This window comes from Lissotriton vulgaris, chromosome 5, assembly GCF_964263255.1.
Source record: "Lissotriton vulgaris chromosome 5, aLisVul1.2, whole genome shotgun sequence".
Lineage (NCBI taxonomy): Eukaryota > Metazoa > Chordata > Amphibia > Caudata > Salamandridae > Lissotriton > Lissotriton vulgaris.
In genome coordinates this window covers 454999946-455021506 of record NC_141693.1, presented here as the reverse complement: position 1 = coordinate 455021506, position 21561 = coordinate 454999946, and the positions used below count along the sequence as shown (strand labels likewise).

General features: G+C 40.6%; 1 protein-coding gene across 1 annotated transcript in view; it reads right to left on the bottom strand.

The window, feature by feature from the left end:
* Nucleotides 1-21561, bottom strand: part of LOC147711075 (protein-arginine deiminase type-2-like) — a 727074-nt gene that overhangs the window by 130698 nt on the left and 574815 nt on the right. The window contains exon 12 of the mRNA XM_086921889.1: nt 14156-14300. Within this exon, the coding sequence (XP_086778015.1) occupies nt 14156-14300 (145 nt within the window). The remainder of the gene's footprint in view (nt 1-14155; nt 14301-21561) is intronic.

Genomic DNA, 21561 nt, shown 5'->3' with positions numbered 1-21561 from the left:
GCTGCGTGGAGCAAATGCTGGGCAGGGGAAGCCGCCAGGGACCGGACCCTGGAAATGGCCCTCTTTTCCTCTAAAATAGGCAAAACGAGGTGAGAGTGTCTTTTGCAAGAAATGAAACTGAAGTTTCCTGGCATCGCTCCCCCATGGAGTACGTACGAGGTTGAAGGCGGACTACACCTACCAGCATGCCTCATTGTCCCTACCGACTGCGGAGCCCACCAGGGGGCAAGCTTCCCAACAGTCACCACCTGACGAACATTATGGGAACAAACAGATCATCAATGAGCCGGCATGCTGAAACCTCCTCACCCGTCTGATGCGAACAGCCCCCCTTGAGAAAGGTCTGTGAACAGACCGAAATGCATTGGGTAACGTTTGGCTGAACTTTGCAAACCGGAATAAAAGCCTTCCGATCACCCTCAGTGTGCGACTCACCTTCTTTCTTAGGAAGATTTCTAGGCATATATATATATATATATATATATAAATATATATATATAAATATATATATATAAATATATATATATATATATATATATATATATATATATATGTATATATATATATATATATATATATATATATATATATATACATACATACATACATATATATATATATATATATATATATATATATATATATATATATATTTCAAAGAAGCATCACATGAATTCCCCAGTTACCGGAGCTCATGGCCCTTCAGGGTGGTCTCACAAACATGGGCACGGGGCAGCCCATCAACACCTTCCTTGCATAACAAACAGGTGAGACCCAATACAGCAACAGTTGGCTTTATTTCAAAATCACAAAAGCGCCTGCTCCACACGTCTAACGTTATGGCGTCATGCCTTGCTCACAGACTGGATTGCAAGCACCACGGGTGCGCTAGAGTCTCATTTAAACGGTGCACCACGTGACTGTGGTGATAAACTACTGTTCCCAAAATGCATAGTACGAGTGAAATCAATAGTAGGCAATAAATCCATCTTTGCGCACTTGCATGGTTTTAAAATGGGATTATATTTCAACAGTCACAAGAGTGCAAAAATTACCGCTGCTCTTTTCTTAATGCATTTGACTCTGAATAGGCCACTTATAACCGCAAGATCATGACAGGATGTCCCCCTGTCTGAACCCCTTCCATGCCCCAACCTTTTTCCTCAGTGGCAGTCCTCAAAAACCTTTATTAAAAGGAAAAGGAAAGGGAATATGAGGCATTATTACTATTCAAAGCAAAAGCAAAGATAACTGGCACTGTGCCTTTGAGAACCTCACAGTAGCTCATAGTGCCCCACAGGTGACAGGTAGGACAGGTCATTTATACGGTGATCAGGAATCCTGGATGAGGTATCTGTTGAGAGCTGTCACACTTTCTGTCTGGAGAGGTGGGAGGGTTACTTATAACTTTGATGAGGATTCCCCTTGAAGAGAAATAGAACTACAGGTAAGCAAATTTTCCTGCTCTTCCATGGGATCCTCATTAATAGTCATACGCACTGAATAGAATAGCAAGCCCATCCCACAAGAAGCAGACCTGATATACAACAGCTCCAACAACTACCTAAAAGATTCCTCATAGAAGCCTGTCCTTCTTGTGTATCCGCTTTAGAATCTGAATCTAGACAATAATGCCTAGTCAAAGTATGTACAGATCTCCATGTAGCGGCTTTGCATAGTTCTGAAATAGACACAATTATTAAAAGAGCTGTAGTTGCACTATAGTTGCAGCCTTACTTCCTGTATAATCTGCTGTTGGTCCACTAGGTAAGGATTTCTTGGCTAGTTGATATGAGAGAAGTATCAAGGATACCATCTACCTAGAGATAGTTTGTTTTGATGATGCCAAACCTGTTCTCATTGGGCCGCCACAATTATTGAAGAGGTGATCTGACCTCCTAATGTCTTTGGTTTTTTCTAGGTAGAACTTCAGATCTCTTTTCACATAAAGAGAGTGTAAAGTAATTTTAGCGGGAGTAGATGGACTAGCGAAAAAGTCAGTAATGAGATGTTTTGATTAATGTGGAAGTCTGAAACTACTTTCAGAAGGAAGGCAGGAGGCGTTCTCATCACCACTCTATTGTTATGAATAACTTTGTATTGCTCTTCAGAGCATAATGCCTGGATTCCCTAACCATGCGTGATGACGCGAAGGCCACAAAAAAAGGCTGTTTTCCATGTGGATGTTGCAAAGACGCTTTATGGATAGGTTCAAATGGGGGACCCATTATTTGGAAAGGACAACATTGAGGGTGTTCTAACAGGAGGGAAAACGTTCTTAAGTCTTTCTAAGAAGTCTTTGATCACTGTAATTTTAAAGGAAGATGTCTGTTACAGAGATTTTCTGTAGGCTGTAATAGCCCCAAGCCGTAATAGTGGAAATCCTTAGGTCAAATTTGACTAAATGAAGAAGACATGGTATAACCACATCATCTTGGTAGAAAATTGCATTCTGCTTGTTTTGAATGCACCATAAATAAAACCTCTTTCACACAATGACATATGATTTTGTACTGGAAGGTCAAAGTCAAAGTCAAAACAAGCTTTATTTGGTATAAAAATTATCCATAAAAGCATTCTGCATAATAAAACCTGATTCAGGGCAGTAATATAACAATAAAAACATTTCTTCGTGTTACAATCCCCTATTTCCCCCCCCCTCGTAAAACAAAATGTATCTAAAAAAAAGTTACGTATTTTATTATTGATGTATAAACACCATACTAATCAATAACATTTCACGGGGTGCATAGAATTACAACAAAACTTAAAAAGGTACCTGAAGTAGGACCCAACATTTGATCAGCTAATCAGTCTCGTAGACAAGTGATTCCAAATATGAGAGCGTTTTCCTTCGCTTATTTGCTAATTGAGGGAAGGAAATTACTGCATTACAGATCATAACATGATCTAATTTACATATAAAGTAAAAAGCGGTTGTATAGGAGTACAACTTATTGGAAATAAAAAGTGGGCGCAGAATTGATTTCCTAAGATCCCTGTAAAAATTACAAAACAGTATAAAGTGCAATGTGCTTTGGGCAGATTTACCATCGCAGGGGCACGTTGGAAGGTTTGCACTCCAATTGCCCATCTTCGGAAATGCTACCTGGAAATGCAATGTTCGTAGCCTTAGTCTGGTCAAATAAAATCTGTGTTGGGTATTCCTGATAAATATAAGGTAAGGTTGGGTGCCTAATGAAAAGGGCCCTTCACAGTATGATGTAACATTGGATTTAGTACATAGCCCTGCCTCCCTTTTTATCTTTCTAGACCCAAGGAGTTTCTTTTTAAGCTCCCTCTTGCTAAAATTCTCAATAATCGATGGGTCTTTAAAAGCAGCATTCACATCACACTCAATCAGAAGATCATGGATGTATTTTAACCATGGTATCTTCTTCAAGTGATCAAGACTAAGGCAATCATATATTATTTCCTTGGTAAAATAGGTTTCTTCCTTTGTCCAAATTCGATGCCATAAATTAATGGTCAATACACTAATCAAATCACTTATAAAGGGGGCATCTGTTTCTCTATAGACAATATAGGTGGCAGTGGAGTTTGGGACTGACAACACCCTACGCAAAAATGTATTTTCCATTATTTGCAATATAGAGGAATCTGACATTCCCCAAAGGGCGCCACCATAACACACCTCAGATACTGGAAGGTCTTTTAGCCTCTCTTAAAATGTCCAAGCCGCCTTGATAGAGGTCTAAATCCCCATATTGGAGGGATTTAGAAGCCATGCTGGCAGGTTTAGTGATGGAAGGTGGGTATGTAGTATCTTTCCTCCGAACTTGTACAGGAGGTACGTTCTGCATGGCAGTCTCTTGTGTGGTCATTCTGACAGCTGTAGAAGATCCGTGAACCACCACTGTCAAGGCCAATATGGTGCTATCAGTATCATCCTGGTCCTGGACCTGTACAGTTTGACAGTCAATGTTGGTATGAGAGGAACAAGTCTATTTGTGGATATCCCCAGTCCTAAAAAATTCCTTGTAAGACATCGTCGTTTAAGATCCAGTCGTATTTATTGCGAAAAAATGACTGAGAGAGTCTGCTTGGGTATTCTAAACCCATAGAAAATAAATGGCTGTTATGGTTAAATTCCTGGCTATTAACCATTTCCAAATTGTTTGGACCTCTAGAGATAAAGGACAAGAGTGAGTCCCTCCCTGATTGTTTAGATAATGAACTGTTGTCGTGTTGTTGGTTCCAACAAGGACAGAGTTCGATATTATGGAAGAGAAGAAAGATTTGAGAGCCAAATTAGCTGCTATCAATTCCAACATATTGATGTGATAAGTCTTTCCTTGTCCAACCAAATTCCTTGAGTCTGCAGGGGGCCCTTATGAGCACTCCATCTCTGGAGAGAGGCATCCTTGACCAGTGTCTGAGTTGGTCCATCCTGATGGAATGGTACCGCCACCAAAAGGTTTGTCTGTTGAGACCAATGTGGGAGAGATTGAATTGCAGCCTGCGATATAATCAGCCTGTCTTCCAAGCAGTTGGATATCTAATTTCACTGGTCCTCTAGACATTGCTACAGAGGTCTCATGTGCAATTTTGCATGAGGAACTATGAAGATGCAAGAGGCCATTAATCCTCTTAGGGATGCAATTTGTCTTGCTTATGAACAGTGAGCCTGTAGAAGATTGTGACATATCAGATTGATTGATAACAGTCTCTCCTTTGAAGGATACACTTTAGCTAATTGTGTATCCAATATTGCTCCCAGGAACTGTAGCTTGTGGACGGGACAGGTCATAGATGTTCTGAAGCTGACCTGGAGACCCGCACTGGTTAATGTTTTGATACAAATTTGATAATGCTTCTTTGTCTCTGGTAGTGAGATGCTCTTTATCAGCCAATCATCCAGGTAAGGATAAACAGAGATCTTTGTTTCCTTAAGTGAGTTGTCACTCTGGCCATACATTTGGAGAATGAAAGTGGAGCTTTAAAGCCGAAATGTAGGACTTTGTATTGATAGTGTTGCAATCCTACCTTGAATCGAAGAAGCTTTATATGTTTTGCAGATATTAGGATGTGAAAGTAAGCATCATGTAGATCTACCAAGCATGTCCAGTCTCCATGATATATCTGAGGGTAGATGTGATGTAATGCCAGCATCATGAACATTTTGTTTTCACATATACTTGTTCAATACTGTCAGATCTAAAATGAGTCTGAGTTCTTGCTGAGGTCCTTTCTTCTTACCAATATTACCAGGAATAACTCCCCATTCCTTTCTTGTGATTTGAAACCTGCTCTCTAGCCTGCCTTTGTAACAGAATGTTGACTTCTTTTTGCTACAGGTCTTTGTGATGCTGTGATGTTTTTACTGGTTGAACAGAAGGAAGAGGGGGCCTGAATCGCAGAGAATAACCATTCTAAACAATATTCAAGATCCATTTGGTTTTTGTTATAAAGTGCCACTCTTTCAGATGATTGGTGTTATTTTCTCCAACTGGAGAGAGTAATAGAGAAGGGTGATGTGACAAATCATTGTTTGGTAGGAGTTTATCTTGTAGATGCTGGTTGTTTTTGAGCTCCTCTTCCTCTGGATGGCTTACAAGGATGGTAGAGCTCTCTCGACTTCTGTTGTTGTTGCTGTTGCCAGTGAGGGGCTTCAAACCTCTGAAGAGTAAATAGTCTGCCATAAGGTCTGTATCTCGTACGATACTCCTTTCCATTTTCTGAACCAGCAGCTTTCAATGTGTCCGTTCAGTCTTTATCCTGGACATCTCTTCGTCTGCATGAGAGCCAAAAAGGTTATTATTTGATAAAGGAAAATTCATGATCTGATGTTGAGCTTCTGGCTTAAGGCCGGTGAGTCACAGCCAAGATGATCTTCGCACACACATGCCATGACAATAACCGTGTCCAGCTAGGTCTGATGATTGTGCTGCTGCACTGATAATCTGATTAGATACCAGGTCACCTTCATTCAAGATTTCCTGAAAATCTTCCTATTCCTCCTTCTGTAGTTTCCCTGTAAAACTGCTCAGTGAATCAAATAGGAATCTGTTGTATCTATAATGAAATTTGTCTATAAGACTCAATTTTTAAAGGATCTTTGTTGGGCTTTAATATTAGGGTAACGGTAGCTTCGGACCATGATTTTGGAGCAGTCTCACCCGATAGGAAGATCTTATTAAACAAAATTGTCAAGACAGACACAATTTTATCAAGAACTATCAAGTATAGCTCTACTGGAAGTCCATCTGGACCTGCTGCTTTTCCCCTGGTCATTCTCTTAATCTGAATTCCAACCTCGCTCTCACTTATACTGGAACTAAGGAGGGCTCTATCAGCTTCAGATATATGAGGGAGATCTAACTGGTTCAACCAATCTTCAGCTCTCTGAGGAGTGGAGCAGGTGTCTTCCTTGTATAAACCTTGCATAAATAGTCTCGCCTCCTCCCTGATTTGATCTTCATCATGGGTAACAATTCCTGTACTACGCAGAGATAAACTATTGATCCGATTTCTAATCCTATCTGCCCTGGTTTTCCAGCCCAGAAGGCGACCACATTTTTCACCATAGGAACATTTTTGAAGCTTACTGGCGTCCCCCACCTGTCTTTTAAGATCATATCCAGGTTTGCTTGATACTCTGCCCGTAAGCCGTCTAGCTCTGTTTGTAGCCATAGTACAATATTCGGCTGATCCGCCGATGCCCTCTGGAGCTCCTGCTCTTTTAACTTAAGCTTTAAGAGACACTCTTCCTCCATCCTCCTCCAAGTTAATTCCTTGTGATCATCAGGGTGCTTAAACCTCTGAGAAAGGCTTTAAATGCCTCACATACCACCTGATCGCTTGCGGAGCCATAATTATGCCTAAAGTACTCCTATGCCTGATTTACTATGTCTAGCTTGACTTCGTCCCTAAATAATAAGGATCTATCTAGGGTCCACCTTCTATGATGCTCCTTCTGCTTAATGTGGACAACCAACTCCACACAGAATGGTCAGAGAGCAGAGCTGGAATACATATAATGGATTCTACGGCTGAAAAGAGAGACTGGTCTAATAGAAAGAAATCAATTCTGGAATGGTGTGTGTATCTTCGGCTGTAAAAGGAGAAATCTCTTTTACTGCCGTTTCTTGCTCTCCATATATCTATTAGATTGAAATCTTTAATAATGTTCTTCAATTCAATTCGAGATTTACGAGGGGGTGTAAATTTAACCCTCAAAGTGCGGTCCAATTTTTCATCTAAAATCAGGTTGAAATCCTCCCCTAGGATAACAGGTATTACCATTACGGAAAGGCTAGCTTTTAACTTCTGGAGAACCCCTGGAGCATCTTGATTGGGCCCATAATAAACTGCACATACAAATGGGGTACTACCCATTATTAATGAGGCCACCAACCACCTCCCAGAGTGATCTGTCTCAAACTTCTCCACTCTGATCCCGGCGTTAGTTCTGATCACTATAGCCACTTCTCTTGTATAACCGCTCTGGTCAGAGCAGAGAAGATCTTGGACCCACCGGAGTTTACCAAATGCTAACTTACACTCTTGTGTTTCTAAGTGAGTTTCCTCAAGTAAGCAAATATGGGCCGCGGAATTATTCAAGAATTCACTCACTCTAGACATCTTTCTCCTGTCCCTCAATCCATTGACATTCCAGTTAATGATCTTAATCTTATTGGAGATGCTACTCATCTTAATATTTCTTTGAATAGACCAAGTTCAACTCCCGCCAAAATATGATAGCTTTCTTTATTTTCATGGTTGTATGAGGATTTATTTTTTCCCTTTTTAACCATACCACCCAAATGAACCACCCACCTCCCTCGAGGACTCCCCCCTACCTGTTCTGGCGATCTTGTCGCCAATCGAGAACTCACTTGATCCGGTCAGGATCGCCCCCATTGTGAATAATAGACTACTAAGTGTACTGTGATAGATATATATATTTATTTTTTATTTTTTTGTGTTCCCATCACTCGCACTTTGTTATTTTTTCCCCCCTTTTACGTGTATCTTGTTTTTTTATGTGTATTCATTATAAGTCAGATCCCTCATCCACTGATATCTACATATAAGCAGCCCTGTATGTGGTGAGGCCTTATATCACTATATATTGCAAGATTTAACTACACTAAATCAAGTAAAGGAACAGAGGGAAAAAGAAAACACTCTACTGCAAACTTTCTTTCATTAGGATTAGAAAAGTATTGACTTCTTGAGGAGAGAAAAAGTTGTAAATTTTATTCCTCCACATTACCTTTAAAGAAGCCGGGAACTTCATTTGTACCTGTGCACCCATGCTCCTGAAATCAGGCATCCTAGTCCCTAGCTTCCACTGCCTTTGTGCTGTGACTTTGTCTACATCGGAGCGAATTAGATATTTTGTAGAATCAATCTGAAGTGTAGTATCGGTCAGTACTCTTCCTAATATCAGCTCCTTGTTAGCATAGGTGTGAAAGTTAACTAAAACTTTTCTGGGAGCTTTCCTGTCATGGTGCTGCCTGAAGAGATCTCTATGGGCCCTCTGAATTTCCATTTTGAGATCTATGTCCAGCCTGTCTATTAAAGACTCCTTCTCTCAGAAGTTTCCATACAAGTGATTTGATATCCCCATTCTCTGTCCCCTTTGGGATCTTCAGAAATTTTTAATTATTTCTTCTGGACTGGATCTCCAATCTTTCTATATCGATCTGAAGCGTTCTGTACTGAGCTTTAAGAGCTGTTATATTCCTCGCATGTTTTTGTGTTACTTCTGAGAGTATGGCCACCTCCTCTTCCAACACCCCTGTCCGTTTGCAGACATCATCAAGTTTGGCCTCCAAATTGGAACACTTCTCATGGATTCCTCTTTGATTGGCCTCGGAGATCTCAAATTTGGATATTAGGTTGCCTCTCAGGGACTGTATATGACCCTAACTGTAGGAGACCACTGCCTGAATCTCCTGATGCTGTCTCCAAGGGGCTGCAATTATTCCTTTCATCTGCTTCAACAACAGTAGAAGATGAAAGGCAAGATGCTAATAAGGGAAAAGCAACTGCGCAGATTTCCGTTCTTGCCTTGGGTGAAGCTGAGATATTAGGCTCAGACTCAATCGCTAACAAAGGTTGAAGAGTGGATATCTCTAATTCAGTATAGGCCAGGTGCCTTACATCTGGGTCACAGACTAAGGAGGAGTATCTGTTTTCGAGGGGAACAGGAGGAGCTGTATGCGCCGTGGCCTGTGGAATAGGGGATGGTAAAGGAAGCTTTTCCCCCTTGGAGACAGTCCCTTGCTCCATAATTTTAAAATAAGATTTCAATGAGGGAGTAAGTTTTAACGAGGGGGGCCAATTTTTGGTAGCTTTCACTTTTTGGACTCCGCTGTCTTTGTGATTTTCTCCTTCCTCTCTTTCTTTTCTTTTTTTCTCCGCCGAGGGGTAAGTGGAATCACCACCTCAGGACCTACAGAAACCTGTGGTGGAAAAAGACCAGTCGGAATTAGAGCGCAGCTGATATTTGTTCTTGGCAAATGGGGCTTGTACTGGAAGATGTGAAGTTTTCTCAATCTCTCTTTCTCTGCCCCCTTCAATATCTAAGACTAGAGATTCCCCCTCAATTCTAGGAGATGGTGTGTGTGCGGTGTGACTAATGAAGGAGAATATGTCTAGGAATATTCACAGTCAGATGTATGTGGCACAGGTCTCCGCTGCAAACTTTGTAGCCATCAAGGCAAAATGTTCAATGAAGCTTATGATCTTGCCCTAGATGAACAGCGAGGCCTAGAGTCAGTCAAACCTGTTGGTAAAGGCTGGCTCTCTCTGGGCATCAACTGTAGCCTTTCCACAGTGTGATTGGAATTTTGTCTTTCGTGTTGGCTTATGAACTGTATGCGATGTTGGATGCTTCTCCTTCGACTGAATATTCTCTACCGGTCTGGTAGTTGAACCATGTGTCTTCAACATCAACGAATGATGGATGTTAGCCATGACGGCAGCCTTCCTGATGTTTGTCTTGGCGTCAAAAGCCGAGTGTGTTTTGATGTTGAACAATGACTTGCCTTTGTCGATGTCTTTGACATCGATGCTGAGCACACCGGAATTGTCTCCTCCGTCAACGTCATACCTCTCGATGTCGAGGAGGAACGTCTAGTATTTTAATGTGTTTCATAAGATCTTCCTCAGTGGGAGTTCTTGGAACAAGAGAAGGGCTCTTTGAAAGAAGACTGACATTCCACAAGGCCTCTTGATGACCAAACAATTCCTCTCCCTTGCAGACCATGGAGTCTGATCTTCTTTCCTATGCTTAAAAATGCACCTGGATAGCTTCTGACAGTGATCATGGATCTCAGGATGATCGTACCCTGGGAGGCAGACAATACAGACTGAATGAGGGTCAGTTGGTGCCTTTAACTTCTCACAGGAAGGGCACTTCACAAAAAGTGAAGGCATTCTTGAGAGAAAAATAAAAATCTTTTGTCATAAATAAAATTCTCTGCACTCTAGGTACTGCGAAATGTGAAAAGATGTCAAATGTTAAGGGTTTTAGAAAGATATCACTTATTAATTTGCCAAATAGGCAGATCTCAGTGCTCCAAGGTCCTAACGCTAGAAGTCAGTAAAATGAACTGACCTGTCACCTGTGGGGCATGAAGGAATACAGGGGGGACTGTGAGGTTCTTAAAGGCACATTGCCAATTTTCTTTGCTTTAGATAGAAGACTATTCGATAACACATGCCCTGGAGCCACACACGTGGGTGGGAATATTTAGTGCTTATGACTTTGATGGAGATGCCCCTGAAAGAGAACTAAGACCGCATGTAAGCAACTTTAACTTTCTGTACAATAATATTTACTTTTTTCTTGTTTAATATGGTCATATGTGGACTTTGGTTATGTGATCGTTCTCTTACTCATATATGCTGTCTCTGTCCTACGCAAAACTAGCAGGTATTTTACAGCCTGGACACAAACAGCTACTGCAGCCATGCCTTTATTCCCTTGTTCTGCCAGTTGGTGTAGAATATATATTTCACTTACTATGTTTCCCACAAGAAAACAAAACAAATCCTGGAACATATGCATGCCATCTATATCTATACTACTATTATAAAGAGAGAACACAAACCTTTTGGCAAGGTAAACTCGGGAACCACAGCGCCAATCCACACACCCAATACATTGTTGTAAGGGTGTGCAGATGGACATAGGCTATAGAAAAATTTTAAAAAACGTACATTTAAAAATATAACTTAAAAAAAAAGTAGTGCCCTGAAAGTAGCGCCGGCCGCGACGCTGGCGGCCACGACGTAGCGCTGTCCACAACGTACGTGATGACGAGGAGGAGCGGCGGTGAAGTGAGGAGCTCGGGGAGGAGCGGCGGCTCAGGTAAGGCTCTGGGACACGGGACGGGAGGGAGCCGGTGCGGGAGGTTGGGCCGGAACAACTGCGGTAAGGCTCAGGGTCTGGGGCAGCATTTCAGGCTTGTGTGCACTCCCGACACAGACAATGTCGTGGAGGGCGGGGGCCGGGGCGGGAGTGCACGCAAGCTGAAATGCTGCCCCCAGCCCCCTTCTGCCCCAGGCAACGCTGGGGCGGGCTGCTAGTTCAAAATAAAGATAAAGCTTATCCTGTGGCACGTCATATTGAGGAAGAATATAAAAGTAAGCAAAATCTTTTGTGTTTCTTTGTAATTGATCGCATCCCTCAAACCATCAGAGGGGGCGGTCGGATCCGCAAATTAAGACAATTGAATTACAAGGATATACTTGAATTAGACACTAGAGCTCCTCAGGGTCTTAACTCTGACGAAGAATTAGCGTGGTTTCTGGGGGAATAATCTATATCTGAACATTAGGTGTACCCGCATAGCTAATCCGTTCTGGACAAGTACTCTGTATTTCTGGTATTTTATAAGGTGTAAATAGTAGTCTTCTGCTGCCTGGTTTTATTAACTAAGAATTTTTGTTTTAGTATTCTGTTTATATAGTGATTTAATTTAGTTTGGTCTGATGGCCATAATAGGGACTATATATTCTCTATGTTTTTCATGGATTGACCCAGGATGCTGTATATGCACAAGTTATTTAATGTGATTATGAAATTTGCCACTGGAAAATTCCTTCATATGCAATAGTGACTATGCAGATTATATTAGTTACAGACACAGTTTACAAATTCCTTAGGTACTGTTTTTGTGGCACTGGCCAGGAGGTATAATGGACATTGTGTTGTAAATTAACCCACTTGGGTAGCACTGTGAGACTGTTTTGATCTTTATACAATGCATGTTCTGTGTACCAGATAGTGTGTACACTTTATGTATGACCTAACGCTTTGAAGAGTCACTACATGACCACTTTGTATTTGTCAGCTGTCTTATCTCATGGCTTTATTTTCAAATATTTTGGACTATTAGCGCATATGTAGGTATATTTGAGTGTTTATTTAGATACTGGTACAATTGCGTTAGGTCGCATCTAGGGCTACGGTATTATGTTCAATCGCTACCAAAATTGCAACTGTTTTGATGATTTTTTCAAATGCTGTTTCAGTATTATGAATTTCAGTTTCATAGCAGCAATTGCTTCTTTATTGATGGCTTCTATAGATTATAATGATTATTGTGTGCATATATAACTGTGTCATGATGTATTTACATTTATCTCTATTATAGATGGGCAAAAAGTATCACTACAAAATGGCCGACTTACAAACTGTTTTGTATATGTTTTCCATCAGTATGTTTTCTACTGTCACTGTTTAGCACGCTTTCAAGTCATACGTAATTTGTATTGAAATGGTACCGAAAAACTTTGTTTCCTTACCCGTGATCAAGGCGTACAAATGCCGAAACGTATTGGGTTTTTGGCTTGGAACCTTTAATAAATCACCCCATGCACTGTAGGGATTGAGCCTCTTATTGGAGCACAAGGAGTGTGCGCATCGCGACGTTGCTGCTTGGTGAGTTGTAAAGTATTCAGGGTGTCCTCGTACCCTGGCATGCACCGTGGCTGCAGAGTCCTAGCTTTGACGAGGTGTGTAGTTTTTTCAACTTAAACCAGAATGCCTTCAGAGGAGATTGCCAAACCCTAGACATTGAACTCTACGCAGTCACTGTGCCCACTAACAGATGGGCATGTTTTGGCTCTGGGGTCATGACCTTCCTACACTAGATTATTTTTCCTGTTCAGTGTTCATTGTTGTTTACTTCAAGGTAAGCATATGTTGAGGAGTATAGATATTGTATTCTATGTAAACATCTTTGTACGTTGACAATATGTTGATAGTCGATATTGTGCAACTGATATAAGTGCAGGTGGGTATAACAACTTTGATGTTTTGGTAAAACCCCTGAATCTATACAAATACCTCATACACACATACATGAATTCATGCATTTCTAGCCATTTGTAGAGTTATCCATTTGTCTAGATATACATTTTAGAATTACACACAGAAAGAGAAAAAAATAATCATGGAAAGAAGGCACCTACCTGATAATCAAAGGAAGTAGCTGAGGAGGCACACAGGGCCACCTGCCTACATGTTTAAGGTTTCGTCAAAGAGCATACAATGGTCACAAAGGGAGGGTACAGGGAGATTCCTGACCAAAATAATCAAGCGAGCTCAGACTCTTATGAGGGCTAACTCCTTCTCACATATCCCAGAATCATAAGTTCATAATGAAATGAGATGGATGTGCTACATTCACAAAATGACTTTGTACAGAGTGTCTAACTGGGACAATAACGTTGCCTTTAGCGATGTCTCAAGATATGTGGGGATGGATGGCTATTCCTTGGGTCTTCCACTACAGATATGAGGTGATCCATTGTAAGGTAGATCACCTAATCCTTTCAAGGGTTTGCAGGTGCACAAGATGTACATGTGAATGTTTGTACCACTTGTTGCCGGGAGGCCAAACATAACAAGAAAAAGACACCTATACCCTCAGCACACCCTATAACAGTGATTGGTCTGGTCATCTAAAAAATTGATTGTGAGAAAAAAGCTGGAACAATAAGTGTGACAACATGGACATCTTCTCAACATGTTCCTTAAGAAAGGAGAGTGGTTGATAGCACTGTTGAGTTAGTGACAATACATTTTGGCTGTGGACCTAGCATTTCTAGCTTATTGTATCTTTTATGTTCCCAAATAATGAAAACAAGGAAATACATCTTGGTCCCTTACCTTTCTGTCTGAGGCTGGCACAAAGGTCATGAACTCATCCACATGGCCAACCAGCAGCCAATCTGTGTAGAGCTCCACTGGGGGTTGTACCTGCTGGGCATACAGAAAGTCGCGCACCACTTTGGTCATCCTCCTGCCGTTGGTTCTGGAAAATGATTTAAATATTATGTATGAAAAAGAGGACTTTTTCTATTAGGGGACGCCACTTATTCTCAATTGAGTAACTCACAATGATTACCAAATCTAACTACATTTAATAACCACACCAGTATTACTATATTGTCTGCAAAAACAGAAGCCCTGTTTTCTAGGAAAGTATTTTATTCCAGGTTATGCTCATTGTTTCACTGGCAGCCTCATAGCTCCTGTCCAGCATCTATTCTCCCTCCAATCGTTTGTTAAATGGCATACCAGCCCAGCACCAGAAACCCCAAACATGTAATGCATTATCACTTTCAAACTACATTTATACTCAACATTTTGTAGCATTGTATCCAATCTCATACTCCCACATACAAAGCAAGGCACCAGACCTGAAACCAGTGAATGGAATACAAATTACTTAGGAAAGGAATTCCCAAGAAACAGGCTCAGAGTGCCACTGTTTCCAGATAAAGAACAGTACACAATAGAGAGAAGTAGGTATTGCGTTCTGAGGGATTTGTAATAGCTGTTTAATGGGATTTGAATTTTCTGTGACCCTGAGAAAATGGAACAGAAATCACCAGAAGTCCTGCTAAGGTGATGCATGTAGCTATGGATGTCTGCATATTGTTGGGTGTCAAAGTTCATTTGGTTTAGGAGCACACCTGTAGTTCCATATACCAATTAAACAAAGTTGGCCATTAAAACTGAATTTATTTTACCTGCTATTCATACACTGCAATTGCGTTAATGTGTTCAGATATGAACAAATGTGTTGTTTAACACAGATGCAGAGCTCAAAGATGAAGCGAGATGGATTTTATCAATGATTCTCGCTGGTTAAGATCAAATAAAGCAGAGTTTTTTCTAGAATTCTTAATATTAAATTGCTCACTAAATATTTTATTAATCATGCATCCTCTGGCATTTCAGAAGAACTTATTTATGGACTCACTCCTCATTCACAAAGTTAAATGTAAACTTTTGTGTAAGGTTGCTACTTTTTTATAGTCACAAACTACATGTGGAGATTTACGACTCTGCACTACCTATATTTATGCGTGCAGGGTTCTGCGTCCCAACGGCAGAGTCTCCGGGTGTGGAGAACTCTGCACACATAACTATAGGGAGTGCAGAGTTGTAAAAGTCTGTATTTTGTTTGTGAATCCAAAAAGTAGTACACTATTAAAAGCCAATATCCAAAGAGGAATCCAGGTTAGGCTTTATTTAAATACAACCGCCGACATAAAACAGGTCTCAACTGCAGCACCTCCAAAGTCAGAATGCCAGACCATGAAGTAATGAGATTCTAATTTCATTACCGAGACATGCAAGTGCTCAAATAGTTCTATGGTTAAGCATGCAAGTAAATTACAACACATTCCCTTTACGAAAATAAAGGAAATTACAGACCAGTAAACGTTTCATTGCAATGTTTAAAACATAGTAATATATATATAAAACATAAAAAAAACAAGGAAAATTGGAAGACACTAAATTCTAATATAAGACATAATCCTTGAATTTCACGGGTACATGCTTGAGTCTAGTTGAACTAGTTGAACTATCACTGTTTGCACCTCCATCCATAGAAGCACAACTATGGCCACTAGTTGTATGATGAGATGTCTCAACAAATGTAACCAACCTAGACATACTCCAAGTACAACCATTGTCCAAAGTCACAACATTTTTCTTAATTGCGGTGATGACAAAAGGGCCAAGAAAATTGGACAACCCTTTGTGACAATGCTTGGCTTTTTTTTACCAAAACACGATCACCCAGATTCCATTTCATCTTACTCACTGACATTTTGTCATCATACCGCAATTTGTATTTCTGCTGGTACTCGGCAAGTTTACTTCTCCTCAACTCCTCAGTCACAACACTGTTCTTCCAAATAGGAAGCCATACTGGATTCAACTTAGAATTAGCTATCCTCCCTCTAAAAGCTTCAAAAAGCGATTTCTGAGAAATAGCATTAGGAATTGTGCGGTGTGCCCACCAAGTTTCTCTTAACACATTACTAAAGGAAACTCCAGAATCACGTGCTGGTTGAGCATAACTCTTGACAACTCTATTCATCCTTTCTTTGAGGCCATTGGCCTGTGGAGAATATAAAGCAGTCTTCTGATGGATTATGCCTAAATCTTTCAGAAAAGCAAATATCTCATGTGAGGTGAACTGCACACCATTGTCAGTGACTAAACATTTTGGAATGCCTTCTGTGGCAAAAACATCTTTTAGAAACTCAATCACTGACCTTGAATCAATAGTACTCATGCACTTGGAAACCACCCACTTTGAAGTGTAGTCCACTAAAAGAACAACAAACTTCTCATGAGAAGGCATTAACTCAAAGGGGCCGATTATATCCAACCCTAACTTGGTCCACACCGCATCCGGTACTTCTACTGGATTAATAGAGGAACATGACTGGTCACACGAGGCTTATCATTAATGGCACACAAATGACAGTCTATGACAACACTTTCCAACATACAATCAATTCCTGGCCACCAATACCACTCTCTGACCCGTGCTTTTGTAAGACTCCTACCTAAATGTCCTTCATGGGCTAAGTTGATTACCTTATCCTTAAGCTCATCAGGTCGAACCACCCTATCACCTCTCATCAGATTTCCCTGGCAAAAGGTTAAATCATCCCTTACAGTCCAGAAGGGTTTCAAAACAGAATCAAGATCTTTGTAATTTGGCCCAACCCTTGGAAATAATCTCTTTAAGACAGACACATATTTTATCATTAGCAGTGCAAGCTGACCACTCTTTCTTTAACAATGAATTCTCCATCAACCAAATTACACACTCAAACTCCTCTCCCACATGTTCAAAGTCCACCGGCAACCTTGACAAGCAGTCAGCAGATGTATTACTCAGGCCTGATATATACTGTACACAGAAATTAAATTCCTGCAGACCTTCACTCCATCTCTTAAGTCTAGGAGTCATGTGGTCACTGTGATGACACGAGAAAATCTGAACAAGGGGACGATGGTCAGATTTCACCGTAAATAGAATTCCCCATAAGTAAAACGTGAAGTGTTGTATTGCCCAAAACACACTCAGCACCTCTCTCTCAATACAAGAGTAGTTGACTTCAGCTTCTCTAAGGGCTCTGGAGGCAAATGCTACTACCTTCAACTTGGAAAAGTACAGCCCCCAGTCCCTTGAGACTGGCATCAGTTGTAAGGATAGGTCTCAATTTGATATCAAAATGACCCAGTGTTGGCATCTTTCCAGTTTCAGACTTGACCAAATTGAAAGCTATCTCACATGCTGGTGTCCAAACAAAACGTGCTCCTTTTTTCAATAAAACTCTGATTTGCACAATTACACTAGCAAACCCTTTTACAAACTTAGAGTAGAACTCTGCCATACCCAAAAATGACCTAACTTGCTCTTTGTCTTCAGGTGCAGGGGCTTTGACAATGTTCTCCACAAGCTGTAGCTTAGACCGTACACTCTCACCTGACCGAGATAAGTCACAGACTTCAGACCAATGCGGCATTTATCCTTCTTGACTGTGAGTCCCTTTTCCTTCAACTTACTCAAAACAGACCTCGAGACATTCTCATGTTCACTCTTGTTCTTAGCATAAGCTAAAATATTCTCCTGAAAAAACAAGACATTGGGTAAGTTTCCAAGAATCAGTTTCATTATTATTTGAAAGCAGGCTGCTGCTGAGGCTAACCCGAAAAGCATATCAAAAATTGATATGCACCCAAAGGAGTGACAAAAGATGTTAAATGCCTGGAATCCTTATGAAGCCTGATCTGATGATACACAGACCACAGGTACAAAACACCAACTTTTTCAGCCCCCTTCAACAAGCTTATAGACTCTGATATATTCGGAAGGGGCTGATGATCTACCCAGATCCCTTGGTTCAATCCGTGCAAATCCACACACATTCTCACAGCAGAACCACCATCCTTGGGTGCCAAAATCACCGGAGATAACCATTCCGAGGCTTCGATCTCTTCAATCACACCCAATTTCAACAATTTTTCAAGCTCAAGTCTTAAAGGCTCAACCATCAAATTTGGCACACTCTCTACCTTATGTACGCAGGGTTTGGCTGAATTTTTTGAAAAGATGTGATGCTCAAAACCTTTGAGACAACCAAGGGCATCTGAAAACACCTCAGGAAAATCATTGAAATATTTACTACTAGCATCCATAACATCAATTGACTAAACTTGTCTATGTTGATCCTCACACGCACTATCCATCAACATGACTTGATCATCTGGGTTCTTGGCATTGGGATTCAAAATTATGCCCAAGTCATGTTGATGTCTCCAATCCAGAAGATTATCTCCACTCACAGCCTCGTAAACCTTCCCCACAGTCTCCTTCCCTTTGAACACAATCTTTGCTGTCACATACGCCACAATATCCACACAGGACCCCCCATAACTAAGAGGAGCGATATCTGGAGGCAAAAGCTTTACATTTTCAAGTCCTACAACTTCATCCCATGTTTTGTTCCCCATTAAGGTAAACGGGGAACCTGAATCAGCCATAACAATGAATTAATTACCAACTACAGAAATATTACAAAACGGCATAAGAATTTTAAATAATTTCCTTTTTAGTGTTTATGAGCTGCGCTGAGGACATGGTAAATGCTTTTACCTTAATTTTAAACTGTATTATAGCCTTATAGGCCGCTGTAGAGTGCTATACCGGCTATTAAAGGCCCTCTCCAGCGTTAAAGGCCCGAGCCGAATGCGACGGCCTTTAACAAGGGAGAGGGACTTTTATAGCCCGTATAGGCTATAAGGTTATTAGAAAATTCTGCCACTTTAGGGCAGAATGTTCTAACAAAAAAAAAAATCCTTATGGGAGCGTGAGGGGATTGGAATCCCCTCAGGCTCCCTGAAGCCTTTGTTTACAGCCAGAGCTGTGAACAAAGAAACATTGGAATGTTGGAGCTCCAGGCTTATACTAGCCATTATAAGCCCGGAGCACTCCATTGTTTTCAATGGAGCTTCCAATATTCCAATGTTCTAATATTTCTAAGATACTTAGTGTCCCTATCAGTGGACAAACTCAGCATGTACTATACAAGTATTTTGACAAAACATGGAGTGTGACGTCAGAAACTTCATGCTGCTTTGAGACACTCCTCTTGGGACCTTGATGAAATTGTTACCTTTAGAGCTGCTTACAAAAAGGCTACTGCTGAACATAAGCTCTTGAATAGGTATGCACCGGTTACAACGCATTTTTTACAACGCACTACCACTACAACGCAGGCATTACAACGCATACCATTACAACGCATTGCGCTGGGGGGCGCTCTAGGATAAGAGGTAAGTTTAATTTACTATCCAACACCTTCCCTAGGGTCCACGGGGACTGGAGTTAGAATAGTAAATTATACTTACCACTATCCAGCACCCCAAAGCGCTATGCGTTGTAATGGTATGCGTTGTGAATACCGCGTTGTAATGGTATGCGGAGTAAAAGTATGCGTTGTAACGTCATACATCCCTTGAATAAGATCAAAGCTTTGGAGGATCTCTTGGCTTCTAGCAGCAGCAGAGATGGGTCTGTCTCCTGGAAGGTCGTGATTAAACTTTGCAGTGAGCACAACTACCTGGAACTAGGCTGGAGGTTAATATTGCAACTTACAAGTGGGTTCAATCTATTTATGACAGGTTTCCTATTATTAGCATTCTCCCTGATCATGCTTCTTCTTCCTTTAACTGTAGCTCCATATTTGGGCATGGAGAGTTATGTCTGCACTTCAGTGCAGCCCTCTTAATAAGGCTTATGGTCCTCACAGGATGCTCTTAGATCTCTTCAAACCCAATATTGAGGTGTGAGCACTGCTGACAATGCATTCCATTCTTTTCCCCATATATAAGCAGTGTCGCAGAGAAGACCCTAAAAGTCACCACTATATCTCCTTGAGTAAAGATTGTTGGTAGGATATTGATTTGAAAAATTCATGATCAAACTTATTGAAAATGGATCCCAACATGGTTTTTAGACAGGCTTGGGCACAATGGAACAATGTCTTAATGTGCTCCTGCTCATCATTAAATATGTTTCTGTTCCTGTGGACTGCATCTGGCTTTCATAGACCTCAGCTCTGACTTTGACTATGCACATTCTGTCACTTATGGGAGTAAGCTCTAATGCCATTGATTTTTGAGTGGTTCACACTTCAGTCACACTTCCAAGTTCAGCTGTCGCTGTGGGGGAAGAGTTCTCTGAGAGTTTTAACCTTTTTGTGGTATCTGACAAACACATGTCTTAACCTTCCTTCTCTTTATTCTTTACACTAATGAGTTGGAATAGCATTTGAGCAAGAGAAGCCAGGATATCCCTAGGCTTTTTTGCACATTTTTACCCGTATTCCGATGATACAGTCATCATGTCTAAGTCCACTAACGGTCTTAAAAGATTGATTGACTGCTATGTGGCATACATATACACCCTTGATCTGTTCACACATTTCTCCACAACACATACAATGATCCTGGAACCTAACTATAGTGAGAAGTATAAATGTTTTATTAAAATATCAACCACTGAAGACAGTCTTTACTTTCTCTTATTGGGGTGAGCCATTTGATAATACAACCAGATGGACACATCTTTGCAGTCTAGAGGCTTAAGTAAATTCAGTCCTGTGGCACTATTTTTAGCTTTGCTGCTCATCCAGGGAATAAGCTATTGTACTACATGAAGATAATTTATTGAGTAAATGTATTTTCATTTACACTTATAGTGCAGGAGTTTGGGGTTTTACAGATTCAGCTATTCTACAATAGGAGGAAAACGGATTGTCTCATTTAGTATGTCATGAGGAACTTGGATTGACTTATTTGAAGGATATTAGTAAATTGTTTCCTCTCCCCCCATGGAACTCTTTCTGGCCACATACTGTAGCTGTCGTAACTCGATACATTATTAGTGATTATTTAAGCTTAAACAACAACCAGAAGATAGCATGGCTAAATTACATCAAAGACAGTTGATGAGAATTGGTCACCCTGAGCAGGTTGCCATAGAATATTTTAAAAGAATTATAAGATCTGGCTTAATAAAATATTTTTTGAGAGAAGACTGCGTCCAGGGAAGTTGTTGAATCTGATAAGATGTTGGATCTTTTATTTTTCTAAAAATTATACTGGGCAGGAAGTATTTTTAAGTTTAGTCACTGGAGTTTAACTAAGTTTAGAGTGGGTATCGCACATTATATTTTGTCCTTCCGAAATACTGA